The sequence below is a fragment of the Schistocerca piceifrons genome, chromosome 5, assembly GCF_021461385.2.
Source record: "Schistocerca piceifrons isolate TAMUIC-IGC-003096 chromosome 5, iqSchPice1.1, whole genome shotgun sequence".
NCBI classification, from domain to species: Eukaryota; Metazoa; Arthropoda; class Insecta; order Orthoptera; family Acrididae; genus Schistocerca; species Schistocerca piceifrons.
In genome coordinates this window covers 534,926,809-534,954,536 of record NC_060142.1, presented here as the reverse complement: position 1 = coordinate 534,954,536, position 27,728 = coordinate 534,926,809, and the positions used below count along the sequence as shown (strand labels likewise).

Sequence of the window (27,728 nt, the reverse complement as noted above, 5' to 3'; positions counted from 1 at the left end):
AGCAGTATCCATCCCATCCCTTTGTGCAAACCGAGATAATCAGAAAATGAATTGAAAATGAAGTGAACATTAATTTATTAGATTATCAAAACATAATTTTTCCAACTTTTGGACAATTCCGTAATAATAAAATCTTTGGCTGATGTATGAATAGTGTCAGAAATAGAATGATGCAAAAGCCAGTATTAATTCATTTGCTAAAAATAGATTAGCTCAAATAATAAAAAGTTGATGATAAAATTTTATGTAGCCTGGACACTGAAATTCACTGTCAAAGCAAAATTTCTAATTTATAGCTTGTGGCATAATTTATAACTTTTATTACAAAGAAATATCAGAGCAACTGCTAGGTAAATGACAGTCCTTATGAACCAGTAACTTCAAACAATCTTTCTGCTTGCTACAATTACGACAGTCAGTATTACAATGAATAACAAACAAAAAGTTTCTGTCAACAGCCAGTAAGCAATCTTATTTTAACTGATCTTTGAAAATTAACATAATACGTTGTACGTGTTTTCTATTTGATTATTATCTGACTACTGTGTCATCTGTGGTGCGAAGTACTTGAAAGTGGCATTAGGTACTCTTCCTACATTGTGACGCAACTAACTATTATTACATATGGTTGCTTACGAGTACGAAGTTCAGTTTCAATTTAATTATTCTTGTTCCGGTGTGGAACTGACGACTGTTGGTTGTTTTCATTAATGACATACTTTGGAAATCTTTTTTTCCAAATTTTCCATTAACTACTGTTAATTAAAAATTAGTTTACGTAATAAAAATATTTAAAGTTAACCAAACTTTGTTTCTAATCGTCATTGCTAAAGTACTGAGCAGTAGTGATTCGGTTATAACTTCATCTACTTCTCTCAGTTTTGCATTATTCTTCGGAGTAGATGCCTTTTCCCCATAGATTAGGGGCTTTAGGTGTCATATAGAAAAGCATAGTTAGCCAGAGAGGTAGGAGGGTTATACCCTCATAGCCAGCAAACCCTGCCACCCTACACAACCTGCAGCCTAAACAAACCATCCAAAGAAAAATCAGACCTCTCCAAACGTCTCGCCCTTTCCCCTCACCCAAATTCAGTCATACTAGGCTTGCTAAAGACCTTTTCTCCTTCTCCTGGAGCCTACAGTGGAAACTATTTTTAACCACCAACCAATATTGACCCCGCCTTACTCAATTTATTCCTCTGTCTAACCATGATACAACCTCACTCCGCCTCAATCATCATCTGATAATAGCCTTAGCTCAAACACTGCATCACCATCATACCCCAAATCCCTCCACATTGCAACTAACCTCACATCTGCAGAACCAACTACAATCCACCACAGAAATAATCCTTCCTGTGGACAAATGCTCCATCACTGTGGTTATGAACTGCAGAGGTTAGCTGGTTGAGAGGCTCTATTGTCACTCCATTCCAGAAATCCAGCATGATCTCCAGTCTTCCTCAAATTGCTAGGTCCATCTCAGAACCTCTCTCCTGAACCTATTTCACTACTCAACAGACTCCTACCTTCTACATGCTTTCTAAAATACATACACCTGATCACGAAAGATGCCCCTTTGCGGCTGGATTCCTTGTGACCACAGAGAGAATCTCTTGTCCTTGTCGAACTGCACCTGCAATTTATTACCTGTAACCTACCTACCTGCTCCCAACAACTTCCATTACCAACTCTCAACATTTCCTGTCCCTTTACCACCTGATGCCCTATTCGGCACAGCTGACGCCATCTGCATCTACACTAATGTCCACCATGCCCACAGCCTTGCTGATGCTGAAAACTAGCTTTCCCAATGTCTGATTGCTTCCAAATCTACAATTTTCTTCCTGCTCACCATGAACAATTATATTCTCACCTACAATTACTTCTCTTCTGTAGGCAACATCAACAAAAACTCCATGGTATGACAATGGGCACCCACATGGCAATATCCTATGCCAACCTATGCATGGGCCATCTAGAGGAATCCTTCCTAACCACCCAGAATTTCAAACCCCTCATCTAGCCCAGATTTAATGATGACACTTTTGTGATCTGGACAAAGGGTTAGGACACCCAATCCGCATTCCTCCAGAACCTCCACACCTTCTCCCCTATTCACTTCACTTCATGTGGCCCTCCTCAACCCAACAAGCCACCATCTTCCACTTTCATTCTACTTCAATAATGGCTAAATCAGTAGTTCCGTCCACACCAAACTTACCAACCACACAAAAATACCTCCAGTTCGACGGCTGCCACCCATTCCACACAAAGATGTCCCTTCCATATTGCCTAGCCTCCCATCATTGCATCTGCAATGATGAACAGTCCCTCTCTTGATATATTGAGGGCCTCGCTGAGGCCTTCAAAGTCTGAATTTACCCTCCCAACCTTATCCAGAAATTGATCTTCCTTATCCAGAAACCGATCTTCCACACACTGTCTTTCCAGTCACCTACCATTCCCTACATACTCACTGACTGGGCACAAAGAAGTGACCCCCTTGTGACTCAGTAGCACACAGGACTGGAACAACTGAATCACATTCTCCATCAAGGTTCTGAGTCCTTCTCGCCTGTCCTGAAATGAGAAATATCCTCTCCACCTGTTTCACAGCCATATCCCACTGCCCACCCAACCTAAGAAATCTCCTTGTCCATCCCTGCTCCTAACCCCTTGTTAAAGGGCTCAAATCCCTGTAATATAACCAGATACAAAACATTTGCCTACAAATCCTGCCCCTGCCACCTTCTCCCACCCTGTCACAGATATCTCATATGCCATCAAAGCTACAGCCACCTGTGAAACCAGCCACTTAGCTACAAACACTGTGTGGCTTTCTACAGGTTCATGACCACCAATAAGTTAGCTGTACACATGAACGGCCACAACCAAACTGTGGTCAAGAGACAGCGGGCCCACTCAATTGCTAGGCGTGTCACACAACATGGTTTACTTGACTTCAATAACTGCTTCACCGCATGTACCATCTGTATTCTTTCCGCCAACTCCAGCTTTTCTGAATTGTGCAGGTGGGCACTCTCCCTACAAAATATCCTTAGTTCCTGTAACTTTCATAGGGTGACCTTCACTAGTCCCTATCCCCAACTGCCTCATCCTCTTTCTTACTCCCACTCCAGCCTGACACACCCCTATTATTCCCTCCCCCCCCCCCCTCCCCCAAGTACACCTGCACAGTCTTTCCTCTTCTGTGCTCCTCTAGCCTCCCCCCCCCCCCACCCCCCCTCATACTGCAGCCTCCATATGCAACTAACAGCCAAACCACAATCCTACAGGCATCACTACAACATCTTCCCCACCCTGCTCTGCTCTCACGGCTCATCACGTTTGGATCTCTGCAATCAGATGTGACAGTGGTAACACGTGAGGACTTGATCGGACAGCTAATAGTGAATACGGCTTCATTCTTTTACTTTTAAGAACATTTCAATTCCTTATCTCTGATTAACAATGAAACATATGCTTGTATAAACAACAATAATTCTCATCTTCATGTGATTTTAAAGCTATGTTTGCAATCTAGATTAGGCATTTTGATACTGTCTATTGTTCAGCCAAACTAATATTTTTACTGCCCAACATGTATGAGCACATGTGTGTCATTATCTTCTGTTCAGCTCTTATTCTTTACAACATTAAGTTCTTTAGGACCTTCTGTATGATAATGTACACAAGGCCATACAGAACCAAACATTCTAGTGCATAAATTATAGTAATATGGTTCTGCTTTTAATCAATGCACAAATGCCAAAATTGTGGACATCGAGATAAGCGATCGCAGAACAGAAAAGCAACAACGATTGTGTAACAGTGCAAAAAGCATCTGGACCAAAGAAAGAACTGTTATATTCTAAAGAGATTAAGTGAAATAAAATGCAGCTCTTCTAGTTTTAGTTCACTGGAGCAACAGAACATACCTAGGCACTGGAAAAGAGCACAAGTCATTCCCATTTTCAAACCAGGTCATAGGAAACATGCAAATAATTATAGGTTTATACTGCGGATGTCAATCTGTAACAGGATCATAGAGGATGGTTTTGCTCACGTATTTTGAAGTTTCTGGGGAATGAAAATCTCCTCTATAGAAATCAACATGCATCTTGGTAAACTAAGCTCACTCTGTTCCTCCTAGAAATTCTAAGTGCTGTGAACAAAGACATCCAGGTCAAAGCCATGTTCCTTGACTTTAGGAAGGCATTTTATAGAGTGCTGCATTGTCATTTAGTGGATAAAATATGAGCCAAACAAGTATGGGACAAGATTTGTGATTGGATTCAAGACTTCTTTACAGATAGAGCTCAACAAGTCATTCTTAACTGAACGGAATTGGTAGATGCAAAGGTAATACATTGTTAGATGACTGTAGTGTATTGCAGAGAGACCTCCAGAGGATCAGTGATTCATGTAGGATTGGCAGTTGACCTTGAATATAAATAAATGTAATACAATGTGCAAAGACAAAAAATTCAACTACTGTATGATTACATTATTGGCAGCAAATCACTGTAAATAGTAACCACCTCAAAATATGTAAGAGCAACCATCTGAAGCAAACTAAAGTGAATGACCACATAAAACAAATTGTAGGAAGTGGAGGTGCTAGATGAGAACCTTTGGAAGAATCTTAAGAAAAGCTTATTCACCCATAAACGAAGAACCTTACAAAACACTCGTTCAACTGATTTCTGAGTATTGCTCAACAGTCTGGGGCCCTCACAATGTTGGAGACAAGGAAGATCTAATGGAGAGTGTACACTCAGTCACAAGATCATTTAGTCAGTGTGAGAGCATAACAGAAATCTTCACCAAAATCCAATGGCAGAAATAGCAAGAGAGATGTTGTGCACCATGGAAAGGTTTGCTATTGAAATTCCAAAAACAGTATGTTCTGGGGAGAGCTGGGCAACACATTACTCCCTCCCACATATGTCTCATGAAATGATCAGAACGAGAAAATCTGAGAAATCAGAGCTAATATAAAGATTTACTGACAATCATTTTTCCCATTTGCCACCTGTAAATGAAACAGTGAAGGGGTAAATAGACAGTGACACCAAAAGTATCTTCCACCAAATCCATAACATGACTTTCGGAGTATATGCAGCTGCAGAATATCTTAGGGCTGTAAAATAGATTAGTTGTTTGCACAAAAGGCAGGCCAGAATTCACGTAAGATAGTAATACTGATAGGTGTTCTGTAAACCTTACCTTATTGCAGCCTCCATCAAATTGTTGTGGCAAAAATTCAATGCGTCTCACACCTGGTATAGTCTTTGGAAGTTGAATGACCTTTGTTATAGCCCAGCTGTCCAAGGAAATAACTGTCATTGTTTGTGACTGGCAACCAATTACCATAGCACGCCCATTCCTGTGAATTTCGATGGAAATAGGTTTTCAAAAAGTGAAACTAGTAAGCTGCTGTATAGCACAATACACTATAATTTTAAAAAAGAATACTATTCTGCTAATGATAAGTAAAAACGAGGATGTCAACAGAACTGCATTTTTGTGCCACCTTAAATTAGCATTTGTTTGTTCACACCTGATACATAGAAAAATTTTTGTGTCTTCCTACAACCATAGTTTAATTTTGGAAAATCTCTTCTTCTTATACATCAAATAACTATCATCATTCCTACTGCTGACAGGCGTGCTACATCTCTCACTAAAGACATCTCTATGGACTGCACATTTTCCACTTAATTCTTTTTGTTGTGCTAAACAAATATTGTTAGTGAAGTCTGATGCCAATGAATGAAACAAAAATTACAGAAGTTTTACAGAGAAATGGAACATACTTTATTTATACAACCAGTTTTAGTTGTCTGACCATCATCAAGTTCATAAAAACATTCATAGCACCATTTTAGGCAAAATATAAAATCATTATCATCAGGAAAATTGTCATACAGTAATATAAATTAAATCATCACTCTATAAAAACTGTGCCAGGCTGTGTACTCTTACCAAGTTTTAACTTGAATGAGTACACTCCCTAGCTACAGTTTTTATAGACTGACAATGGTATCCGTATTACAGTATGACAACAGTGTGTTATTCATGGTTTTATCACCTGACAATAAAGATTTTCTATTTTGCTGTGAATGTTTTTATGAACATGATGGTGATCAGACAACTGAAACTGTTTGTATAAATAAAGTATTTTACCAGCAGCTCAAGACAGTAATAAGACTTTTTTGAAATTTTACAAGACATTAAAGCCACACAACACTGCCTGTCAAAAGGACATACAAAGGGCAAAACAAGGGGGAAAGTTTCTGGTTTGTTCTGTCCCAACATATCTCCATTGAGCATTACACTATGATTACTTGCTTACTTAAGTTTTGAATGTTCCATCTACCTCATCAATTTCTCTCTTTCATCATATGAATGATCTGCCTCAACTATCCCCCCCCCCCCCCCCCTCTCTCTCTCTGCAGGTTCACATTATGATGCTGGACTCCCCTTTCTTGTTCACAGTATTGTCAGTAGTATCTAAAAATACACTGGAGTTTGATCCACATTACCAATTTGCGGTAATATATAGGAATGTTTGCGGCACAAATTTGTCACTTAGCAATGAAAATTCACTCTCTTTTCCTTATGGTTAGCTGAAACGCATTGAGTGATGATAGTTTTCCTCTGGACTCCTAACCCATTTCAACTGATAAATCTTGATAGCCTGCCCAAGCTAACTTGGAAACCAGTGATGCCTAGTTCTTTAGCTATAGCTAAAGCTTTGAGTTGGCATATTTCACTCCCCACCATCCATCCATATTGTTGCTTCTCATCTGTATAACAACAGAGCATTTTTTTCAAGATCCAGATGCTTCACTTTTTGGCTGCAAAATGCCTGGTGAACACCGTTCATTTCCTGAAGCCTCCAGTCGCAAATACAACCCTCGCTCACACCATATTTTCTTCCCGCTGCACCGTTTCCAATGTTCTCTGCTTCTTCAACAACTTTTCCTTTACCTATGTACAAGCAATAACAAGAACTTGTAGCCATAATTGACAAGTGTCCTCAGAGTCTTTCATGGTGGCATGCTTCAATAAAATCCTCTCAGTTTACAAGCCACATCAATGGTAAGTTAACACATTGTTAGTACTTCACTTCTAACATACTACTGACAAGTCACAGACTGAAACCGCAACAACGCTATCATATAACAGCATCTATAGTTTGAGGTGGAGCAGTACCAACCTTATTTCAATTATCTGCGCACCACAGTTTTTCGTCCTTAAAATCAGGAATAAATATGTAAGGATTATTCAGGTATATACAGTATGTAGCCTTTATATTCCCTTTGGTAGCAAATTTGAAGTCTGATGAAATCATCTTGGGTCACCAGGTGAGTCATAGCATCCAACTGTCTCAATTTTTTGACTAGTTTTCTACTCCTATCTTCAGGGGAAGTGTTGGGTTCATGTCCAGTTCATTACTTTATAGCCAAAGGACTGTAAACTTCTCTATCGAGGCCCAGAGGATGTGACAAACTCGCGCCTCTGGGAGAGGTGTTACAGCCAGTAGTATGGGGAGCACCCCCAATGGTTTGGAGGGGTCTCTGGGTATCAAGTACTCATGCTGCCTGTCTATTCTGCTCACTGCCTCCTTTTCTTTTGATAAGATCCTCATGTAATCTTATTTTCAGTGTCTCTATCATGGCCAAAACCCAGAACACTTTGGTATGGCACAGCACCAGTGTTCAAAAACAAACGTGTCATTCAGTGATGCTCTGGTCCACAACTGTTGACTTGTTGGTTTGGTCAACGTGAACACTCCTCAAATGTTCTGAACAGCACTGTGAGATGCATTACTGCATGTTGCTGACGTGCAGCACATCATACACCCAACTGATGCCATAGACACTATGTGCCCATAACCCTAGTTGGCTTTGGCTGCCTAAGCATACCCTTGATTTTAATGGTTTTTATATTATGCTCCTCCATTATTCTGGCAGCTCTGGATACAGAAGGAACAACAGGTGCTTGGTTCCTTCTTCTGGACTGTTTTCTTTCTTCTTACTTGGATGAATAGTGCATCTTATTTGTGTCTCTGGGCAGCCATTGTTGCAAACGGTTTCACGCAGGAGCTGTATTTTAATAGACAGACTTTCCCTGTCACACATGGCTCACACCATGTGTACTATGGTGGTAAGCAAACATTTACATTGCACTGGATGGTGGCAGCGACTGGTGTTTAGGTACACATCCATATGCATCTTCTTCCTGCAGATGGAATGACCCTGTGTGCCACCTGTGTTCCTCTTTATCAGAATTTCTATAACCTGATGAAAATTTTTTTGTAATTGACAGATTGCAGTGGCATGGAGCCGTGTTGCTGGCATGGAGCCAGCAATGCATCAAAAGAATCTGGATGAAACCAACAAAATTGGCAACAAAGAAAGCACACTATGCTCAAGAAAGAACTAAGATGGTGGGTGGCTCCTACCACTCATCTTGCCGAAACATCAATCACGAAGTAATTTTAATTGGAGAATAATAATATGGGTTCTTCTTTACCAGAATGTCTAGGAACAGTAAGCTCCATCGCGAACCTGATATGAACACATCTGTTCCAGAGGCATGATTCTTGGTAGAAAGGTTTGCGCTCCAGCATTTCTAAATGATTGACTGAGGGGGTTATGGGACTAAACAGTGAGGTCGTCAATCCAACAATTCAAAGTTACTTGTGTAAGATAGAGGGTCTGAAGTTAAAACACACACAGTAGAAGGCATAAAAGGGTAGACAAAATCCAAAAACTGGAAAAACTGAGGGATAAAAAAGTGGTCATACGGCCCAGACCTAGAGAAAACGAAAAAGAGGCCCCAACCACAATCACCCTGCCCTGCTGCAGGTGCAAAGCAAAACCTTTTAACTGAAAATAAAAACCATTTTCACATAGGAAACTGAGGATCAGTTCAACCACCCACGAATCGTCTCCCAATATTAAAAACAATTAGGAAATTGTACTTAGTACAAAGGACCAAAAGAAGGGGACATTCCTCCTACACATCAGGTACCATCAGTCTGGCTCCACAGCCACACTGTGGGGGTGGCTTGTTACTCAAGAGAAAACAATGGATGAGCCTAGTATGACCGATGCATAGATGGCATAAGACAGTGAACTCTTTTTGAGAGGATCGGAAGGAAGAGCACCAAACTGTAGTAATCTCTTTGATTGTGTGGAGCTTATTATGAAGAGCAATGGCGCACCAGGTGTCATTCCACTTTGGGGCAAAGAGACATTTGATGTGAATCTGCATATCTGCACTTGGGATCAAGACAGGGAATTGGGTAAGTATTTGCTTCTCTAGCCAGACGGTCAGCCAGTTCGTTCCCTGGGATTCCCACATGATTTGGGACCTAGAGGAAAACAACAGAGCAGGCTGCATGGGCAAGGGCAGAGAGAAGGTCAAGGATAGAAGAGTCAAAAGGGTGATGAGAGTAGCATCAGTCTATAGCCTGCAAGCCACTCATTGAGTCAATATGTTCTAAAATGCTGTGGAGGAAAGCCTGACAAACAAAATGGAGGGCCCTGTTAATGACTAGCAGCTCTACTGTGAAGACACTACATGATCCCAGCAGTAAACAGTGTTCCATATCAGTAGGAGGCGTAAAAGAGTATCCCACCTTATCTATCATTAGAACCATCAGTGTAGAAGATCATAGCAGCCTGGAACTCTTCAGGGATGCATTGTACAAGATGCCAGAATATCATAGGTGCAACCGAGATCTTGGGACCCTGGAATAAGTCAGCCCAAAATCGTAGGCAAGGCACTATCCAGGGGGAGTGGGGGGGGGGGGGGGGGGTGGTACTGGTGCATGGGATATACAATACAGGATGGTCAGGGAATTTTCAAATGGTGATTGTGTAAGAAACTATGAGTTGGCTCTGTCAAATTTGTAGGGGTAAATCCCCATTTCTGCAAGGACTAGTGTGAAAGGCACCGACAGCCAGACACACCCCATAATGATGAACAGGGTCAAGTAGTTTCAGACTGGAAGGAGGTGCGGAGCCACAAACATGACAACCATAATCTAGTCCGGACAAAACCAGAATGTGATTAAGATGGAGAAGAGTTGCATGGTCTGCAGCTCAAGGTGTGTGTGCCAGGAGGCGGAGAGCATTAAGCTTCCGCATGCAGGTAGTCTTCAGGTGGCAAATATGGGGCAGCCACATCAGCTTTTTATCAAAAATAATGTCCAATAAATGGGAATGTGTTACTACATCTAGGTGATGATCACCTAAATAAAGTTCTGGATCGGGTGTACTGGGTTGATGGCAAAAATGTATAACCCTCATTTTGGAGGGAGAAAACTGGGAGCCATGGGAGAGGGTCCATGCAGAAGCCCATTGGATGGCACCTTGGAGTTGATGTTCAGCAGATGCTACCAAGTGTGAGCTGCAACAGATGCAAAAATCATCAACATACAATGCTGGGATAATGAGAGGCCCAAAAGAGGTCACAAGTCCACTGATAGCAATGAGGAAGAGAATGACACTTAACATAGCACCTTGTGGGATACCGCTCTCCTGGACCTGAGGGGTGCTGAGTGAAGGGCCAACTCAAATCCAGAAGAGCTAGTGGGGTAAAAAGTCACGGTTAAAAATCAGAAGGGGGGGGGGGCATGAAAGCTCAAGTCATGGAGGTAACTAAAATATGACAATGTCAAGCTGTGTCATATGCCTTATGTAGGTCAAAGAAGACCGCGACAAGGAGCCAGCGGTTAATAAAAGCCAGTATGATTGTTGTTTCCAATCTGAGGAAATGACCAGTTGTACAGTGTCCTTCCCAGAAGCCACACTGATATGGGGACAAAAGGTCCCAAGATTCGAACACCCAACTTAATTGGAAGCTAGCCATCCTCTCGAGCAGATTACAAAGTCTATTTGTCAGGGTAATCGGGTGGTAGCTGTTAAGAGACATTGGATTCTTCCCAGGCTTAAGAACAGGGATAACTATACTGCCTCGTCATTACAAGGGGAAGGCATCTGTGCGCTAAATATGGTTGAAGACCCTGAGGAGATGTTGCCTCTGTGTAATGTCCAAGTGTTGGATCATCTGGTTGTGGATGGAATCCAGGCCTGGGGCCATGTCATGTGAAGAGGTATAAGCCTGCAAGAACTCCCATCAATAAAGGGTTCATTATAGGATTTGGCTTGGTGGGTGTTGAAACAGAGGAGGGTTTGTTCAAGTCTGCGTGTCTGCTCGAGAAAAGTACCAGTATAGGAAGAGGACACTGAAGCTGTCGCAAAGTGTCTCACAAGGTGTTCTGCAAGGACCAATGGATCAGTAAGCAGAACACCCTGTACGAGGAGACCCTGGACAGTTAATTGTTGCTGGCGGCCCAGAAGTTTACAAAGCTTGGACCAAACTCGTGATGAAGAGGCATACATCCACAGGGAGGAAACATTCCTTTTTACTCTGCTTAATAAGGTAGTAAGCCTTAACTTGGAGATGCTTAAAAGTGATAAGGTTGGTCTCTAAAGGGTATTGTCAAAATCATTACAGCGCCCGTCGGTGGTCCTGGATAGTGACTGCTCTATCCTTGGTTCACCACGGTACTGGTCGATGACAAGGGGGACCTGTGGATAGGGGGATAGCAGTGCCAGTGGCATGAAGAAGAGGGCAGAGATGTCTTGCACGACCGTGTCAATGCAATCCGAGAGACAGGTGTTGAAATGCACAGCAGACACATATAAAGGCCAACTAGCTTTGCAGAATGCCCAACGCGTAGACCTGGTGGCATGACGGCAGCAGGAGAATGATAGGATCACCAGAAAGTGGTCACTGTCACAAAGATCATCGTCAAGTGTTCAATGTAGGAAAACTACAAGAGCAGGGGAGGATATTGGGAGATCAATAGCAGAAAAAATGCCGTGAGTGGCACTGAAGTGGGTAGGGGAACCATCATTAAGAGAAACAAGTCTGTGATAAGTTGGTCAACTGGAAGACCCCTACCCATCAAAGTGGCACTCATTCACATGGGGTGGTGTGTACTGAAGCCCCCGAGGAGGAGCTGAGGGGGGCAGGAGTTGCTGTATTAAGGTATGCAGGTCAACATAAAGAAGTGGCCTACCAGGGGGAGATAGAATTGCAAATGGTGATTGCTGGGGTCATTTGCACTTGCATCGCTATTGCTTCCAGGTTGGTATGAAGGGGGATCCAGTCACTAATGACATCAGTGAGAACCAAAGAGCAGACCCCTTCACACAATCCTGGGGGGGGGGAATCTTTTTTCCTTTGTATACACTGGACACTCCGGTGAGTGGGGAGAATGGAGACCAGAGCAGTTTGCACAGTTAGATGGTGGGGTGCAAGGGCTCCCCGCATGAGGAGGGCACACACTGTTACCACTGGGGCGCCCACAGTAACTACAGACGGGAGTGGAATCACATCGTGAAGACATGTGACTGAACTTGAGGTAACACAAGCAATGCATGGGAGGTGGAATGTATGGTTTGACGTCGCATCTATATATCATTATCTTGACCTCCTCGGGCACAGTATTCCCCTCAAATGCCACGATGAAAATGCCAGTGTCTACATGCAAGGGCTTCTTAGGGCCTCTGTGGACATGCGAGATGAAATAAACACCATGCTGTTCCAAATTAGCCCTAAGTTCGTCATCGGACTGGATGAGAAGGTCCCTACGGAAAATTACACCCTGTGTTATTTTGAGAGACTTGTGTGGAGTGATGTTTACTGGGATATCTCTCGCAGGCACTGAGGGAGGCCGCCTGACTGGCAAAAGTTGTCTTTGTAAGGAAGGAGCCAGATCCCATCTTGCTTAAGGACTGAACTTCACCGAACTTGTCCTCAATGTGTTCCACAAAGAAAAAGGAAGGATTGGGTGGCAGCAAAAGTCTCCTCATCAGTCCTGGTAGACACCACGAACTACAGAACAGGTTTCACCCCAAGCCAGTGGGTCTGGTATCCAAGGAGGGTAAGGCTGGGAAGGTGGAAACAGGAACAGAGACAGAACTATTCTTAGGAAGAGACACAGTCACAGAAGAGTGGCCATAGAGTTTAAGATGTTTTATGTGCCAAACATCTGCCCTGGTACCATTCACTCCGAACAGGGGCTCGCCTAGTGGGCACCACCCACCCACAACAATGGCTGCCTGGCAGGACAGTCTTTTCTGGAAGTTCCAATGGCCCAAAAAGACGGGCAACCACTCCTAGGCTTGCACAGGCATTCACGGCACAGGTACCAGCAGTGTGATCCCTGTGGTGTCAGGAGGCTCAGCCAGATGGATACGTAACAGCCCCCCTGAACTAGCTACCAAGTTGGTGACCTAGGAAGGAAGCAAAGGGGCTCTGGTGGGGAGGGAGGGAAAGGGGGAAGGGGAAAAGGAAGAGGAGCCTATGCCAAAGATGCTAAGGAGGGAATTCTTCCACATCTGCCTCACACTACAGATTTCAAATGGAGAGATGGAGTTCATACCTCTGAGGGGGAGGAAAAAAGAAACGCCAAAAAGAGGAGGAAAAGCAAACAAACCAAATACACAAGATGAAGCGAAGTCGGGAGGATAGCCAGGCCAACAAAGAAGAACACCAAGAGAGGGAAAGGAAAAGCCAAAGTGAAAGGAATAAGGACAGGGAAGGAGAAGGACGGGGAAGGTAAGGAAGCCCGGAAAAGAAGAAAGGCTGCAATAGCTCGTACACCCATGTGTGTCACGAATGTACCTAAAAAAGAGCTGTGGGGGGGGGGGGGGGGTCTCTAAATGAGTGAACTGGGTATGTGCACAACTCTTCATCTGAAGAAGGCCGCTAGGAAACTTGTCAGAACATTGCAACAACACAATGCCATAACTCTGCTGACAAACCGAGAAGAATTTGCCAATGAAATTTGCCGAGCAAGTCTGCATTACCAAATTTAAAGTTTTGTTATTATTTATTTTTCTTATACATGCATTTCTAACATTTGTTCGTAAAATATGTGCAATATTGCCCCATAGATTCAGCCCTAGAAATATGAGTTACAAGAGAGGGGGATGGACATATAATTAATTAGTAATCATATGGTCTTCTCTGGGCTTGTTGAGGAAAGTACCTCTGGATAATTAAAAGGCTTTACAATTCTGGATTAGTGTAGCAAGCATACACTGTTTTGCAGCTAAACAGAAGTTATATAAATGATCATACACATTTGAATGAGAATGGCATAAAAAGTTCATTCATGTAAGAACACAGAGTTACTTGTCTTCAACATACAATATTTATTCATTTATTGTTTAAATTCTCACGTGCATTTTTTCTTCTGTTAAACTCTTCCATCCAATCAAACTGATCATGCAATACACATCTTTACCCTTCTTGCATGCAATGTTTCATTCTTATTGAACTCAGACACATTTTCTTTGGGTCTTTCACCTCCGAACTCCTCTTATTCCATTCTGTTACTACTACCTAGTCTCTTTTCCCACTGTAGCCTATTTATTTCTTTCCTTCTTTCCACAGTCTTGTTTCTTTGTTTCCTTATTTACTCACCTTGCTATCTCAGATTACTTAGCTCTTACATTTGGACACTCAATTCATATGCTGTAATTTTAGATAAAATTGCAGATGATAAATTTCTATATTTCAAACCAAATGTTTAAGGCTCAGCCTAAGAACTATGTTATGACACTTTTGCACAATGGCTATCTGTTTATTCACTTTGGATAATTATTTCTTCCATGACTGAAAAGATAACTTCCATTTTTAACAATTGTGACTTAGATGTATGTGTTCTACTTCATAATCTTAAAATTATTACCTTGTGAAAGCAATACAACGTATGTGGTGACTCTTCCACATTTCAGGAACAATTTGTTTAAAACATTCAAAATTTCCATAACAGTCAAGTTTCCAGATGTGGATTGTATCATCTTGGAAACACGCAAGGATATGATTTAGCACCGGCATGAAAAATATCTGAAACAGTTTAAAAGCATTAAGTAATGAAAACTGTTTATCATAAATTATTACCAAGTGGAAATATATTGTGACTTAGCTTAGGTTCTGGAAAACATCACATCCTCGTACAAAATTTAAAATGCAGGCAAAAAAGTATCTTTTTATCCTCTTTGTACTGCACACATAGTGTGTTTCAGTTTCAAGTTGTTTACAGAGCAATAGGTAGTTTGAAAGTGAAGCAATCTGGCATGGTGTAGCACAGTGTTTTATCTTTAGTTCTTTGTTGTTTTTAATGCGAATTAAAGAACCTTCGATTTTACTGTCACAAGATCTTCATTTTGTCCTTTTTGCAGATAGTAAAATTATAGGACTAAAAATAGTACCTGTGTTAATGACAAATATGCATACAATAAAATATTTGGAAATATCAATATATGTTTCAGGGAAAATTTTAGTGTTGAATTTTGACAAGAATGAGTACATATATTTCAGTGCCTCCCACAAAAATACCAGAAAATATCACCTATTCAAACACAATAACTAGACCATAATTTATACAGACAATGTGATAAAAGAAGTTGCTAGTGTTCAAAATTACAAACAGATCTTAACCTGAATTAGAAAAGTCATTCAATGGACTTAAAAGTTTTTTAGTTCAGTTACATATGTAGCAAATACAGGAGGAAAGGCCTGACAGAATTTACCCCTTCTGACCTCAATTCCACTAAACCACTGTCCTCACACCATCCAGCCAACAGTTTCCCTTCGTCTGTACCACCAACCCTCCCAGTTTCAAGTCACCTGCACCATGCACAGCATTCCACCAGCTCCAGTACCCACACATCACATGCCTAGCTCGTACATCTGCCATCACTCCCTCCAGTATTTCCTGCCAGCAACCCAATAGCTGCCCACCCCAACCTCTCTTCTCGCCTCGCTATTCTCTCTCTACCCACCCTACCATAGTCCACCTGCAGTTCAGCTGGCACAGTGTAGGGGCACAAGGGTGTGTGTGTATTTTTACTCTAGCTCAACAAAGGATTTATTCTGAAAGCTGACAAGTTTTCTTTCTCTTCTGTCTGTGCCTGCCAACAACTCAATGCTTCTATTATTCAATGACCGGTCTCGTTCACATTTGCAGAAAACATGATTACATCTCTGGGAGAAAACAACTTGTTACTTTGACAACTGTTTCACAATACATATCAGGATTCTTGTCCATTTGTCATTAGTGATCTCAAAGAAATAATAAAAAAAATGCAGGTGCCACGAAGACTTCATGTTACTACAGAAAGCAGCAGATACAGGGTTGCCCATATATTAAATGTGTGCCAGTACAGAACACATGTATTGTGGATAATGTGGTGGAATTGGGTAACTCCTCCAGTTATATCGAAGAATATCTTGATACGGATTCTTGAGGGTAATATATTTGGCTATATTATTATTATTATTATTATTATTATTATTATTATTATTATTATTATTATTATCGTTCATACTAGCATTGTATTGTATTTTACTAAAATACAATGTACATCTTTCATTTCTTTCTACACCCAGAGACTCCTTTCCATGGCATCAACAAAATATGGTTTCTGTATGAGAAAAGAGAAGGCAACAATTTCTGAAATGCTATACTTTCACTTACAAATTCAAATCAAATAGGTATCAAAGCACACTGGCCAATACTATGCACTATGTTTTCCTTTATTACACTGAAGTTATATATAATATGGAGGTAAAGTGGTAGTGGTGGCGGGTTTGAGGTTTGGGATAGGGAATACACAATGCTCTTGTAAGGTCATACTGGGAATCAAGAGAACTAATACACATTCTAGTAGCTGAATTCAAAGTACTTTGAGAAATATTTCTGACTGAGGTGTAAAAAACTTCAGTTCTCTACAAGCTGGATGTTGATAGTATTGTAAATCATTTCATTAGGCGACAGCAACAATGGAAATTCATGGATGGAATAATATCTAAAATGTAGGATAGGAAATCACTCACCTATAGCTGACTGCAGTCTTATTGCGGATGCAGGTCAGTCATCAGTAGGTAATACATTTCTTTTAACTCAAGATTAACTTATTTCATCATACTGTTAAGAAATGCAGTGCACTGACTGCAGAATGAGTAGGGTGCAATATTACTGTTTCAATTGGTTAGTGCAGTAAACAACATATTTGAAGTACAGAGCATAGAGTATACTGTGTGGGATACATCTTGCAACATAATATATTGATATGACAAGGTTAAAAGGATAATAAAATAAAATAAATAAGTCTTCATTATAAATATGCATGTGGAACACTATTACCATTTGTTGTGCACAGTACAGATTAAGAAACTGTGAAATGCTAAGCTTCATCAATATAAATTTCGGTTAAGAAAGTTGTATGGGCATGATGCAATTTCTGTACAGTGGGCAACTGCCTCATCTTCAACACAACAAAATAACATTTGTGTGTGACTTTCTTGATAAGTTTATCTGTGTGTTCATGTTAATTCAAGTTTACTCTGTTATCCAGTTTGACCTGAAGGAATTGTGCACACATAATGTTTCAGAGTATGATAGTTAATGGTACCACAAGGTAACTGTTGCTGGCTTCAATTGCAAAACACAAACGAGTATATTGGGTTGGTGCAGAAGTTCATGTCATTTTTCCTTAAGTTTAATAAACACAAAAGTACACATGATGGAGACTTCAATCAGCAATAATATATTCTCTTTCACTATTTATGACAGTCTGCTTATGCTGGGGTAACCTTTCACTTACACAACTGTAGAAATCACACAGTTTTGAGGCAAAGAACTCGTCAATCTATGTTTGGAGCACATTTTCCTGTGGAAACAAAGTTCCTTGAAGTTTGTTTGATACAGGGCAGAAAAGCTAAAAATCTGAAGGGGGAAGATCAGTTGAATAAGGTGAGTGTGGCATGACTTCCCAACCCAACTTCTCTATAGTGTTTTTTGTCAGTCTAATTGAACATCAGCAGGTGTTATTGTGGAGTAGCATCACTTCACGCAGTCTTCCTGGTCGTCATTCTTGGGTTGGCGTCTCCAAGGCACTCAGTTGTTGACAATAAATGTCAGTTGTGGTGGTTACATCTCAGGGAAGCAATTTATAGTGCTCTACACAGTTGCTATACCGCCAGATGCACATCATTATCTTTTGGAGATGTGCGCAAATCCTTCTACGGGGAGTTGCTGCATTGTTTGAGCTCAACCATTCCTTTCTTTTTCTTACGTTAGCATAAAGACACTATTTCTCATCATCAGTAACAATACAGGTTAGGAATGGTCAGTGTTGTTCATGAGCCAACAGATGATGAGCAAGCACAGATGCACATATGGATGCCCACCGATTCTTGTGATTTTGGCTTATAGCTTGCGGTACCCATAAACTCCATTTTTGAACCTTACCTATTGCATGCAAATGTCACATGATTGTGAAAGGATTACAGTCACCACACTTGCCAGTTCTTGAGTATAATGATGTGGATTATTGTGGATTGATGTGTTTAGACAATCTTCATCAAATGCCAAAGGTCTTCCCAAGTGTGGAGTGTCACCCATGTCAAAATGACCCTCCTTCCATACTCTGTCCAATGACATTATCCCCATATGTAGCACAAATGCTTCTGGCTGCCTACATTGCTGTCACCATTCTGCTGAACTCAAAACAAGAGTACATCAGAAATGTTCCAATTTCTCCACTTGGCACTCCATTTTTTAGCATCCACAACTCCACTCACTATCATAAAATGAAAATATTTAAACTCAGATAACTACAATGAACTGCAAATAAAAAATGCCAATTGATAAATAAACCCATAGCAACTGGAATACCAACTTGCAAGACAATGAACTTACGCAACAACCAAATATTTATGGAATTAAAACTTAAACTGTTTGCTGTGAACCGGTTGACAGCTTGTACAACTATCATATGGTCTGTGACTGATATGTCTGTATCTGTGTCACTAATTATTACGTTTATGTCATCTGCAAACATTCAAGTTTTTGGACACTCCTTTACCACCTTAGGAAGGTCAATTATGCAAATTATGGCCACGAGCAGACTGAATACCTAACCTTGTTGGACTCCATATCTTGTGTTCTCCTGTTTCGAGTTTTATTTTATTTCTGTGGTACAGTTGGTCAATGTGACAATCTAGTTACTGCTGTAAAGGTTCCATCTAATCCATATTTCATACTCCCCGTGTCAAGTTTAATTTAATTTCTGTAGTGTAGTTACTCAGCGTAATACCCCTGTGCTTACTGTTATAAAGTCATGGCAACAGCCATCCAATAGTAAACCCATTACTAACAAAAAAAATTGAATTCTCAAGAAGAATTATGTAGTCCACATCACCAAAAACCTCAAAAAGGTCAAAGAATATACCAACAGGTTGTATATGACTTCATCTGTAGATAATAGTTCACAAAACCCGCACCAATGGGCAATTAACAATTAATGTTGGGAAAATTAGTGTTGAGTGGTTGCCCACTTTCTCAATTTTTTTTTGAACAGACTCTAACACATGAAATGGACCTGTAATTAAAGGTAATTTTCTTATCTCAGTTTTTATTGGTATGTGTCACTACTGCATATTTAAGTCTGTGAGCAAATACTTCTTGAATAATTAACTGAAGCTCAAAGATGGTCCTGTTGTGCCAGAACAAGATTTTAATAGCCTGCTAGAAACACCATAGTCCTAAGACATATACTGCTAAGGAACATATGCTTTTCTAATTTCTTTAGAGTCTATATTTTTAAACTGCTGTTTGTTCGCGTTGGAACCAAGTACTTGTGGAGTAAATCTCATGCAGCCACAGTTGGTTGTATGCAACATTTACTGCCGCTGAACGACAGTTATGATTGAGGATAGTGCCAGTAATCTCAATACATCATCATTTCTGTGACAATACTGTCTGTGGGTTCAATTTCATTCAACTCAATGTTCATATTTATCTGTAGTTTGTGGATGCTCCATGTTGTTTTTACTTTATTTCTGGAGTGACTTTGTTTGTGTGCAGCATCAATGATTTTGTGTAACGCTCTACTACAGTGTACTATATAGGTAGTAACAGTCTTTCATCTACAAATTACAGCCTGTCCAAAATATTAAGTAGGCTTCCTGCTATACGGAAGGAAAGTCCGCAGTGTCAATGATCATGGATTCCAAAATCACTGATCACGTGAAACTCAACTTGCACTTTTTTCACATGGCATTGTGAAAGCCATGGGTTAAGGTAGTCAAATAGATGCCATATTTCTCAATTTCCAAAAAGCATTTGACTCATTACACCACCTACACACATTATCAAAGTACAATTGTATGGTCTATGAAATGAAATTTGTGACTGGATGGAGGACTTTTTGGTAGGGAGGATGTGGTATGTATTCTTTGATGGAGAGTCATCGACAAATGTAGTTTCTTACAATCTACCTTGGGAAAGTGTGTTGGGGCCCTGGTTATTCATGTTGTTTATTGATGGGCTGGCAGACAATACTGAAGGTACCCTCAGACTTTTCGCACATGTTGCAGCTCTATGAAATACTCTCTGATAAAAGCCGCGTAAATATTCAGTCAGATCTTGATACGATTTCAAAGTGTTGAAAAATTGGCAACTTGCTTTATATGCCGAAAAATGTAACATTGTGCAGTTCATAAAACAAAAAAGTGTAGTATATCATGACCACAGTATCAGCAAGTCACAGTTGGAACTGGTCAACTCATACAAACACAAATGCCTGGATGTAACAATTTGTAGGGATATGAAATGGAAAGGTCACATAGGCTCAGTTGTAGGTAAAACAGGTGACAGACTTTGGTTTATAGGTCAAATTCTGGGGAAATTCAATCAATCAACAAAGGAGAGTGCCACCTATCCTAGAATATTGCTCAAATGTGTGGGACCCATACCAAATAGGATTACTGAATGCATACACGGAAGAGCAGCTTGCATGGCCAAAGGTTCGTTTGACCCATGAGATAATGCCTCACAGTTGCTGAAGAAACTGAACTGGAAAACACTTTAAGATGACGCAATCTGTAAATGGTGACTAGGAATTTACTGCAACTGCCTATGTATCACTGCCATAAGGCTTCTGGAGACAAGATTAGATTAATTACAGCTTGCATAGAGGCATTTAAAACAGTCAACCTTCTGTGCTCCATGTGTGAATAGAAGGGGAAGAAGCCCTAATAACTGATACATTGGTAAGTGTCCTCTGACAAATCCTCAGTTGGTCCCTGAAGGCATGTGGCACCAGATGTCTATGCACAGTTATACATTACAGGTCAGCATTTTGTGGGTGCGGAGCTGGTGCCCAGTGTCCCACATGTGTTCCATCAGGTTCAGATCAGGCTAATTTTATGGCCAAGACATCAGTGTAAAGGTACTATTGTGCTCCTCAGTCCCCTGTAGCACGATTCTGCCCCTGTGAGATATGCAGTTATTGTGCTGGAAGATGCCAGGTGTGATATTTCCATTGAGCCATAGACCAATCTCAATAGTCCAGTGCCCACTGCAATCATAACTGATGTTGACTTTGGGTCAACATGGAAACATGTAGACACTGTAGACTGCAGAGCCCATTTTCAACAATGAGCATTGACAGTATGTCCTGAAACTTTATTGCCTGCTCCATTCATCAACCACTTTCTTTAGATGCTCGTGACAGTAGCACACAAAAAGCCGATCAGTCTGGCTTTGTTCAAGATGTTTATTTTTGGTGCCCTTGTTAATGTCACTTATGTCAGTAGACTTTACTCATTTGTGGTTTATATAATCAATAGAATGATTCCCCATTCACCTCTGCTTTGCTTATGCACCTTCTGTACCAAGTCATGTGCCTATAATGCCACCAGGCTGAATTCAGTCTCTCAGCAAGCATAACATTTTGGTTAATCAATGCAGAGAGTTGTATACCACATTGAACTTAAATCTGCCTGCTTTCACTATGTCAAATTCTTCTATGAGTTTATCAGGTCACTTGCTAAAATTTCATACTTGATGTGGGATACTGATATGCCAAACGACTGCACACAAAGGGGCAAGTTCATTTATTTATAATAATAAAAATAATCTACTGAGACAAAGAAACAACTCTCTCTTTTCCAACAGAATTATTTTTTTCTAATGGCATTCAATAATTAATTAATGGGAATATGTTTCAAAGAAGGTTTGATGGCTGCTTTTCAAAAGCTTTATAGATCATAAATGCAATGGACAATGTCTCCTTTTCTTCAACAATCCTTCATGAAGTGTGTAAAGTTTCTCAAGAACACATGGTGTATAAAAACACATTCCACAAAAGTTGACTATAGAATCATGTGTGTGCCTTTATGCTGTGAATAAACTAGTTAAAAATATGGCGACGACATTGAGACGCTACCACTCTACAACTGTCCATTTAATTGGATACAGCTTAAATTGACTCAAATGAAGTTTTATTTGGGAAACAGCAAACAAAAATATTCTATGGCAGAAGCAGAGAAGCTTATGAGGGGCACTCCAAACAAAACTTCACCATTGGAGTGGTACGATGATGTGAAACACAGGTAGAAAGTAACAATGAAACTGAGGGGAGAAAGAATTTTTAGCAGAAAATAACATTGACCAACTTATTATTTCATTAAAATCTGACAGAGATTCTGGAGACCATACACATATAGTGTATCACTGAAAGTGAACCTGAAGGATATTTGTTCATGGTATAGCCCATTGTACCAAAACTTCAGCTGTACACATGCCTGATAATTTTTTGCTTAGTTTTACTACCTTACTGTTAGTATGTTGCCATGGATTAAGATTTAAGAGAACAAGGGTCAAACTCAAACAGTTTTACAAAACTGATGAAAGCAAATTACAAAATTTTTTACAGGATGTACTTCCACTCTGCAGCAGAGTGTGAGCTGACCTGAAACTTCTTCGCACATTAAAACTGTGCACCAGGCTGGGAATTTAAAGGAACTTTGCTTTAAGGCTGTGAGGTTCCAGTATCATCACACAAGTTGTGCAAGTTCCGGCATAATTTTTTATCTTATCTTTCCAGTTACTTGCATCTCCGGTGAGAATGTGGGTAGATAATGTTGCACATTACTGGTGAGAGGTAATACAATACAGAGCGTGCCTGTTAGCGAAGTGATATGAAATGACAATGAATATCTTTTATTTATGGAGTGAATTTTATAACTATATGCTACATTCTGTGGTATTTGCAGTGAATAAATTTTGAGTGTTTCACTTGTAAAACTGACTTTAAATTCAAAGACTACAAATTCTGCTCCTGCCCATTACTCAGTAAGAGAAATCACAAGAATAAATGGTAAACAGAGTCCCGTTTCTTGGTTGTGAAACGACAGAAATATATCTGGCACCACTCACATAGTAATAGAGGCAGACAGTGTTATAACCGCTCAAGCCAAAGTTCCAGGTTTGAGTCTTGGTCCAGCACAAAATTTTAATGTTTCAACACAGTGTACACATACACTCTGCTACAGAGTTAAAGATTAATTGGCCAACCAAAATATGTACAGAAATCGTAGTAAACATCAAATATATAGTACTAAGGATTGGAAATAATCATTTTGATCCAACACAGGAAAGAATGAACAACAAGTGTGATGGACCATGTTCTAAAGACTTAAGGCTGTAGATCAGAAAATCTTTACAGTGGTCACATTAAAAATTAAAGTACATTTCAGTAAAGTGACTGCTTGCAAGAAGAGCCATTTTTACTACACAAAGTTACATGTTTAGGAAAATTTTGTGTATTAACTATAAAATATAATTTAATTTATGATACTACTTAAAAAGCAGTAGCCATATTTTAAGTTCTTTGTTCTACCTTGTTGAACATAAAAGGGTCAGTCTTCAAGATGTGTACAACTCGATGGGACATTCCAATCTATGGCCAGTGCTCAATGGATCCAGGAGATGATTATGACAAGAGATTTCAAAAATAAAATCAATGGAAACTCCACATAGGAATATCAACAATGTAGGAAAACATACATTGCTATTTCCTGTAAAAGAGACACGTTAAGTTGAAGACAGGCACAGTTAAAACACACTTACACAAAGCTTTTGGCCACAGCCTTCATCAGCAAAAGAGAAACACACACCATTCACACACACAAGCAAGCACACCTCACGCACATGCGGCTTGGGCCAGAGCATGTGTGTGAAGTGTGCTTGCCCATGTATATGAATGACGTGTGATTCTCTTTTGCTGATGAATGCCATGGCCAAAAGCGTTGTGTAAATGTCTTTCAATCATGCCTGTCTGCAACTTAACGTGCCTTCTTCACAGTAAGTCGATTTAGAAAATAGATTTTTCCCTCTTACTCGAAAAACAGTAACCTGTGCACATAAGGCTTACTTACATCAATTTTTTTTAAAGATACCTGAATAGGCATATGGGGATGCAAATTAAATTAAATACTGAAAAGCATAGAACAATAATGTGACTGTGAGCAATGGAACACAATTGTGACAGACTGGGAACAGGTTGTGAGGAAACAGTGACCCAGACAGAAACACAAAATACTGCATTAACGTAGCAACGACTACTCAATACTTTATGTTGAACCAAATTTCCTTACATAAATACTAGCTGCCTTGAAAAATAACACTTACTTGCTTCAAAGCAACTCCTTCCCGCATAGACAATTTATGTATCTGCATATTTGACTTTAAATCCCAAATAAAAGCTTCTTGAGATGATGCAGACAAACAGTAACTTGACTGAGAAAATGAAATTTGCGTAACGGGAACAGTATGACCATCCAGATGGTTTTCTATGTTGCCTGTCTCTAGAAACACAAGACATAATTACTTATACAGATGTGGCATTGAATATTTTGCACTGCAGTGCTGAAATGTAAAAGAGCATAGTTAGCATTGATAATGGCTTGTTGCTTGTTTCAATGACAGTATCCACAATACCATGCAAGTATGAATAATTTAACATTTCCAACTTTCTCTCTCTGTCCCTTAATTGATTACACTTTGGAATAAATAAAAGCAACAGTCACTCTTACATTCTCAGCAATGTAATTCTCCAGAAACAATTTGAAATGTGCCACTGTGGTTTTCCTAAAAAGAAGGGACATCAATAATGTAAGATGGAGTTACACAGAATTAGTATCACCACTGACTGATAAAAAGCACATCCACTTCCGTACGTTAAATAATCTTAAAAAATCCAGGGCACATGTTTGTGCTAAAAGCTGCCTTTCAGCTCACACTCACATGCAGGCTATCTAGGCTGCAGCCTAGGGGTCCACACCACAAAAATTTAAATTTAAAAAGTGACTTTCTTTTAATACTGTAGAGCGAGCTATATTTTAATTGTAAAAGATGTAGATGTAATTACTTTGTACAGGCTTATTTGGTTGAATTTTTCAGTGGACAGCTAATATGTGGATTAAGTCTGCATTATGACTCAAACCATGCACTACCTCATGTCAAATTCCCAGTGGCGCCCAGTCAAATGTACGGCATTCAGTCAACAAAAGAATGGTTAACAGAATTTTGACAGTCTGAATCAACTTTATAGAAAGCCCATTTCTTCCATAGCTCAATTCATGCAAACAAGGACTTGTAAGACATTTTTTACTTTGTGTTACAACTGTGGATGCTCAAGTTCTTGAGGTTGGGGAAACCAATTTTAAATAACATTATTCTGTAATGAAGTTCAGCAGGAAAAATATAATATGTCTTAAGATGCATACTGTCCAACATATCTACAAAATAATCAATTTTTGGAAATATAATTGGATAGACAAAAAAATCTACTCACTAAGTGGGCACAGGAGAAAACACACAAAATTTAAAGAAATGTGGCTCCTTCTTCTCGCAAAAGGATTGAGGGGAAAGGAAGAGGGATGAAGATAATTCTCCCCGTTTCCTAATCCTCATCAGTCTTTTTCCTTCACTCCTCTAACTTCCCCTTCAACCCTTCTGCCAGGAAGAGCCACTGGCTCCAAAAGCTTGCAATTTCATTAATTTTTATGCATTTTATCCCAATGCCACTTGGTGAGTAGGTTTTCTTTGTCTATCCATTTATATTATAGATCCACACTGTCTGACAGATAGTTAATTACTCATGGTGTCACAGCAAAGTCATGTGACCACTGTGAGCATTTAGTGGGAAGTGCGGAAGTCACAGAAATAATTGTATTTTTTTAATTACGAAAGTATTTTTATAAAATTTTTACTGTCATCATAATTATACTGTTATCAATATAATGTCAACAGTGATGTTAAGGTACTTGTACAGAAGAGGGAAGACCAAACAATTAGAAGGTGCTGAACATATAAAGTTATCATAAGATTATGATATATCTGACATTACGCATCACTGATGTGCACTTTCATCAGTCACCTTGTTGCCTGCATTCATCTTCACCAACTGATGGTGGCTCCCTATTAGCAACTTTTGCTTCATGTCGCCTGTTTCTAACTCCATGAATATGGTTGTTGTTAGCTCCCTTTCAGTGTTCTGGTGCCCAGGAACTATTAAAATGGCTGATAGCATAGGAGGACCACTGCATAATTTGGTTTCCAGCAAGGAGCCATCAAAAAGTAACCATTAAATGACCTAGCACCCAAAATAGATCCAGCAAATCATAACCACTACAGTTCATTTGGAAAGAAGTCTGATAGGAGAGGCAGTTGTATGGTGGAGGTACCACATTTGCACGTGGTACGCTGGTACGTTCTGTTGATGTGTGTTTTCCATGATTAATGAGTCGGAGAAAATGAGCTGTAACATGGAAACAAATCGTTTCCAAACTTATGTTTACAAAACATACTTTGTCTACATGTGAGCAATGTGTCCTGCAGTTTGTGCTGTACATTTTTGTTACACTCTGTAAACTATGAAAGTGAGTGCGAATGACACGTCTTGTACCAGCTATTACATAAATACTGTTTGTTCTTTTATGCTGGCCTGACTACACGAAGTTATCAAGTTACGATAAATGGGTATAGACTGTGGGTTTATATTGGCAACACAGAATATTCTGTTTCAGAGCATGCTCTTTAACATGACAGTCATGACCTCAGTGCCTGTTTCATCAAATGTGCCATCTGGTTTGTTCCCCATACACCAGTGTCTCAGAACTCCACAAGTAGGAATTGTGCTACAAAATGTCATAGGTTCTTGTCACCCATCTGGTCTTAATTTATGTTAACTTCTTCCATCTCAGCATTTCTTCACTGCAATTACTCTTTTTCTTTACTCCCCAACACTCATTTTTCCTTCTCATCCCATATGGCCAGTCCCCCTGACTGGGAGTTCTGGGTGAGTTTCCCAAACACTACCTCTTTTCCTAAACTTCACCAGTCCTTTTCCTTCACCCCTCTTCCTTCCCCTTCAACCCTTCTGCCAGACAAAGGAATCACTGGCTCCAAAAGCTTGCAACGTTTAATACCTTTATATGTGAGTTCTCATGCTGCCACTTATACACTCCTGGAAATTGAAATAAGAACACCGTGAATTCATTGTCCCAGGAAGGGGAAACTTTATTGACACATTCCTGGGGTCAGATACATCACATGATCACACTGACAGAACCACAGGCACATAGACACAGGCAACAGAGCATGCACAATGTCGGCACTAGTACAGTGTATATCCACCTTTCGCAGCAATGCAGGCTGCTATTCTCCCATGGAGACGATCGTAGAGATGCTGGATGTAGTCCTGTGGAACGGCTTGCCATGCCATTTCCACCTGGCGCCTCAGTTGGACCAGCGTTCGTGCTGGACGTGC

The 27,728-nt window shown here is 40.1% G+C and overlaps 1 protein-coding gene across 5 annotated transcripts in view; it reads right to left on the bottom strand.

Moving 5' to 3' along the window:
• The window catches only part of LOC124797966 (TBC1 domain family member 31), a 308,974-nt gene that overhangs the window by 224,290 nt on the left and 56,956 nt on the right, over positions 1–27,728 (bottom strand). For 4 of the 5 annotated variants that reach the window (XM_047261131.1, XM_047261132.1, XM_047261129.1 and 1 more), the window contains exons 5-7: positions 24,587–24,762; positions 14,792–14,949; positions 5,233–5,392 (exon numbers count right to left, since the gene is read on the bottom strand). In XM_047261131.1, coding sequence (XP_047117087.1) covers positions 5,233–5,392; positions 14,792–14,949; positions 24,587–24,762 — 494 coding nt within the window. Of the gene's footprint in view, positions 1–5,232; positions 5,393–14,791; positions 14,950–22,865; positions 22,919–24,586; positions 24,763–27,728 lie in introns of those variants that run through there. The other variant, XM_047261134.1, reaches the window with a different exon arrangement.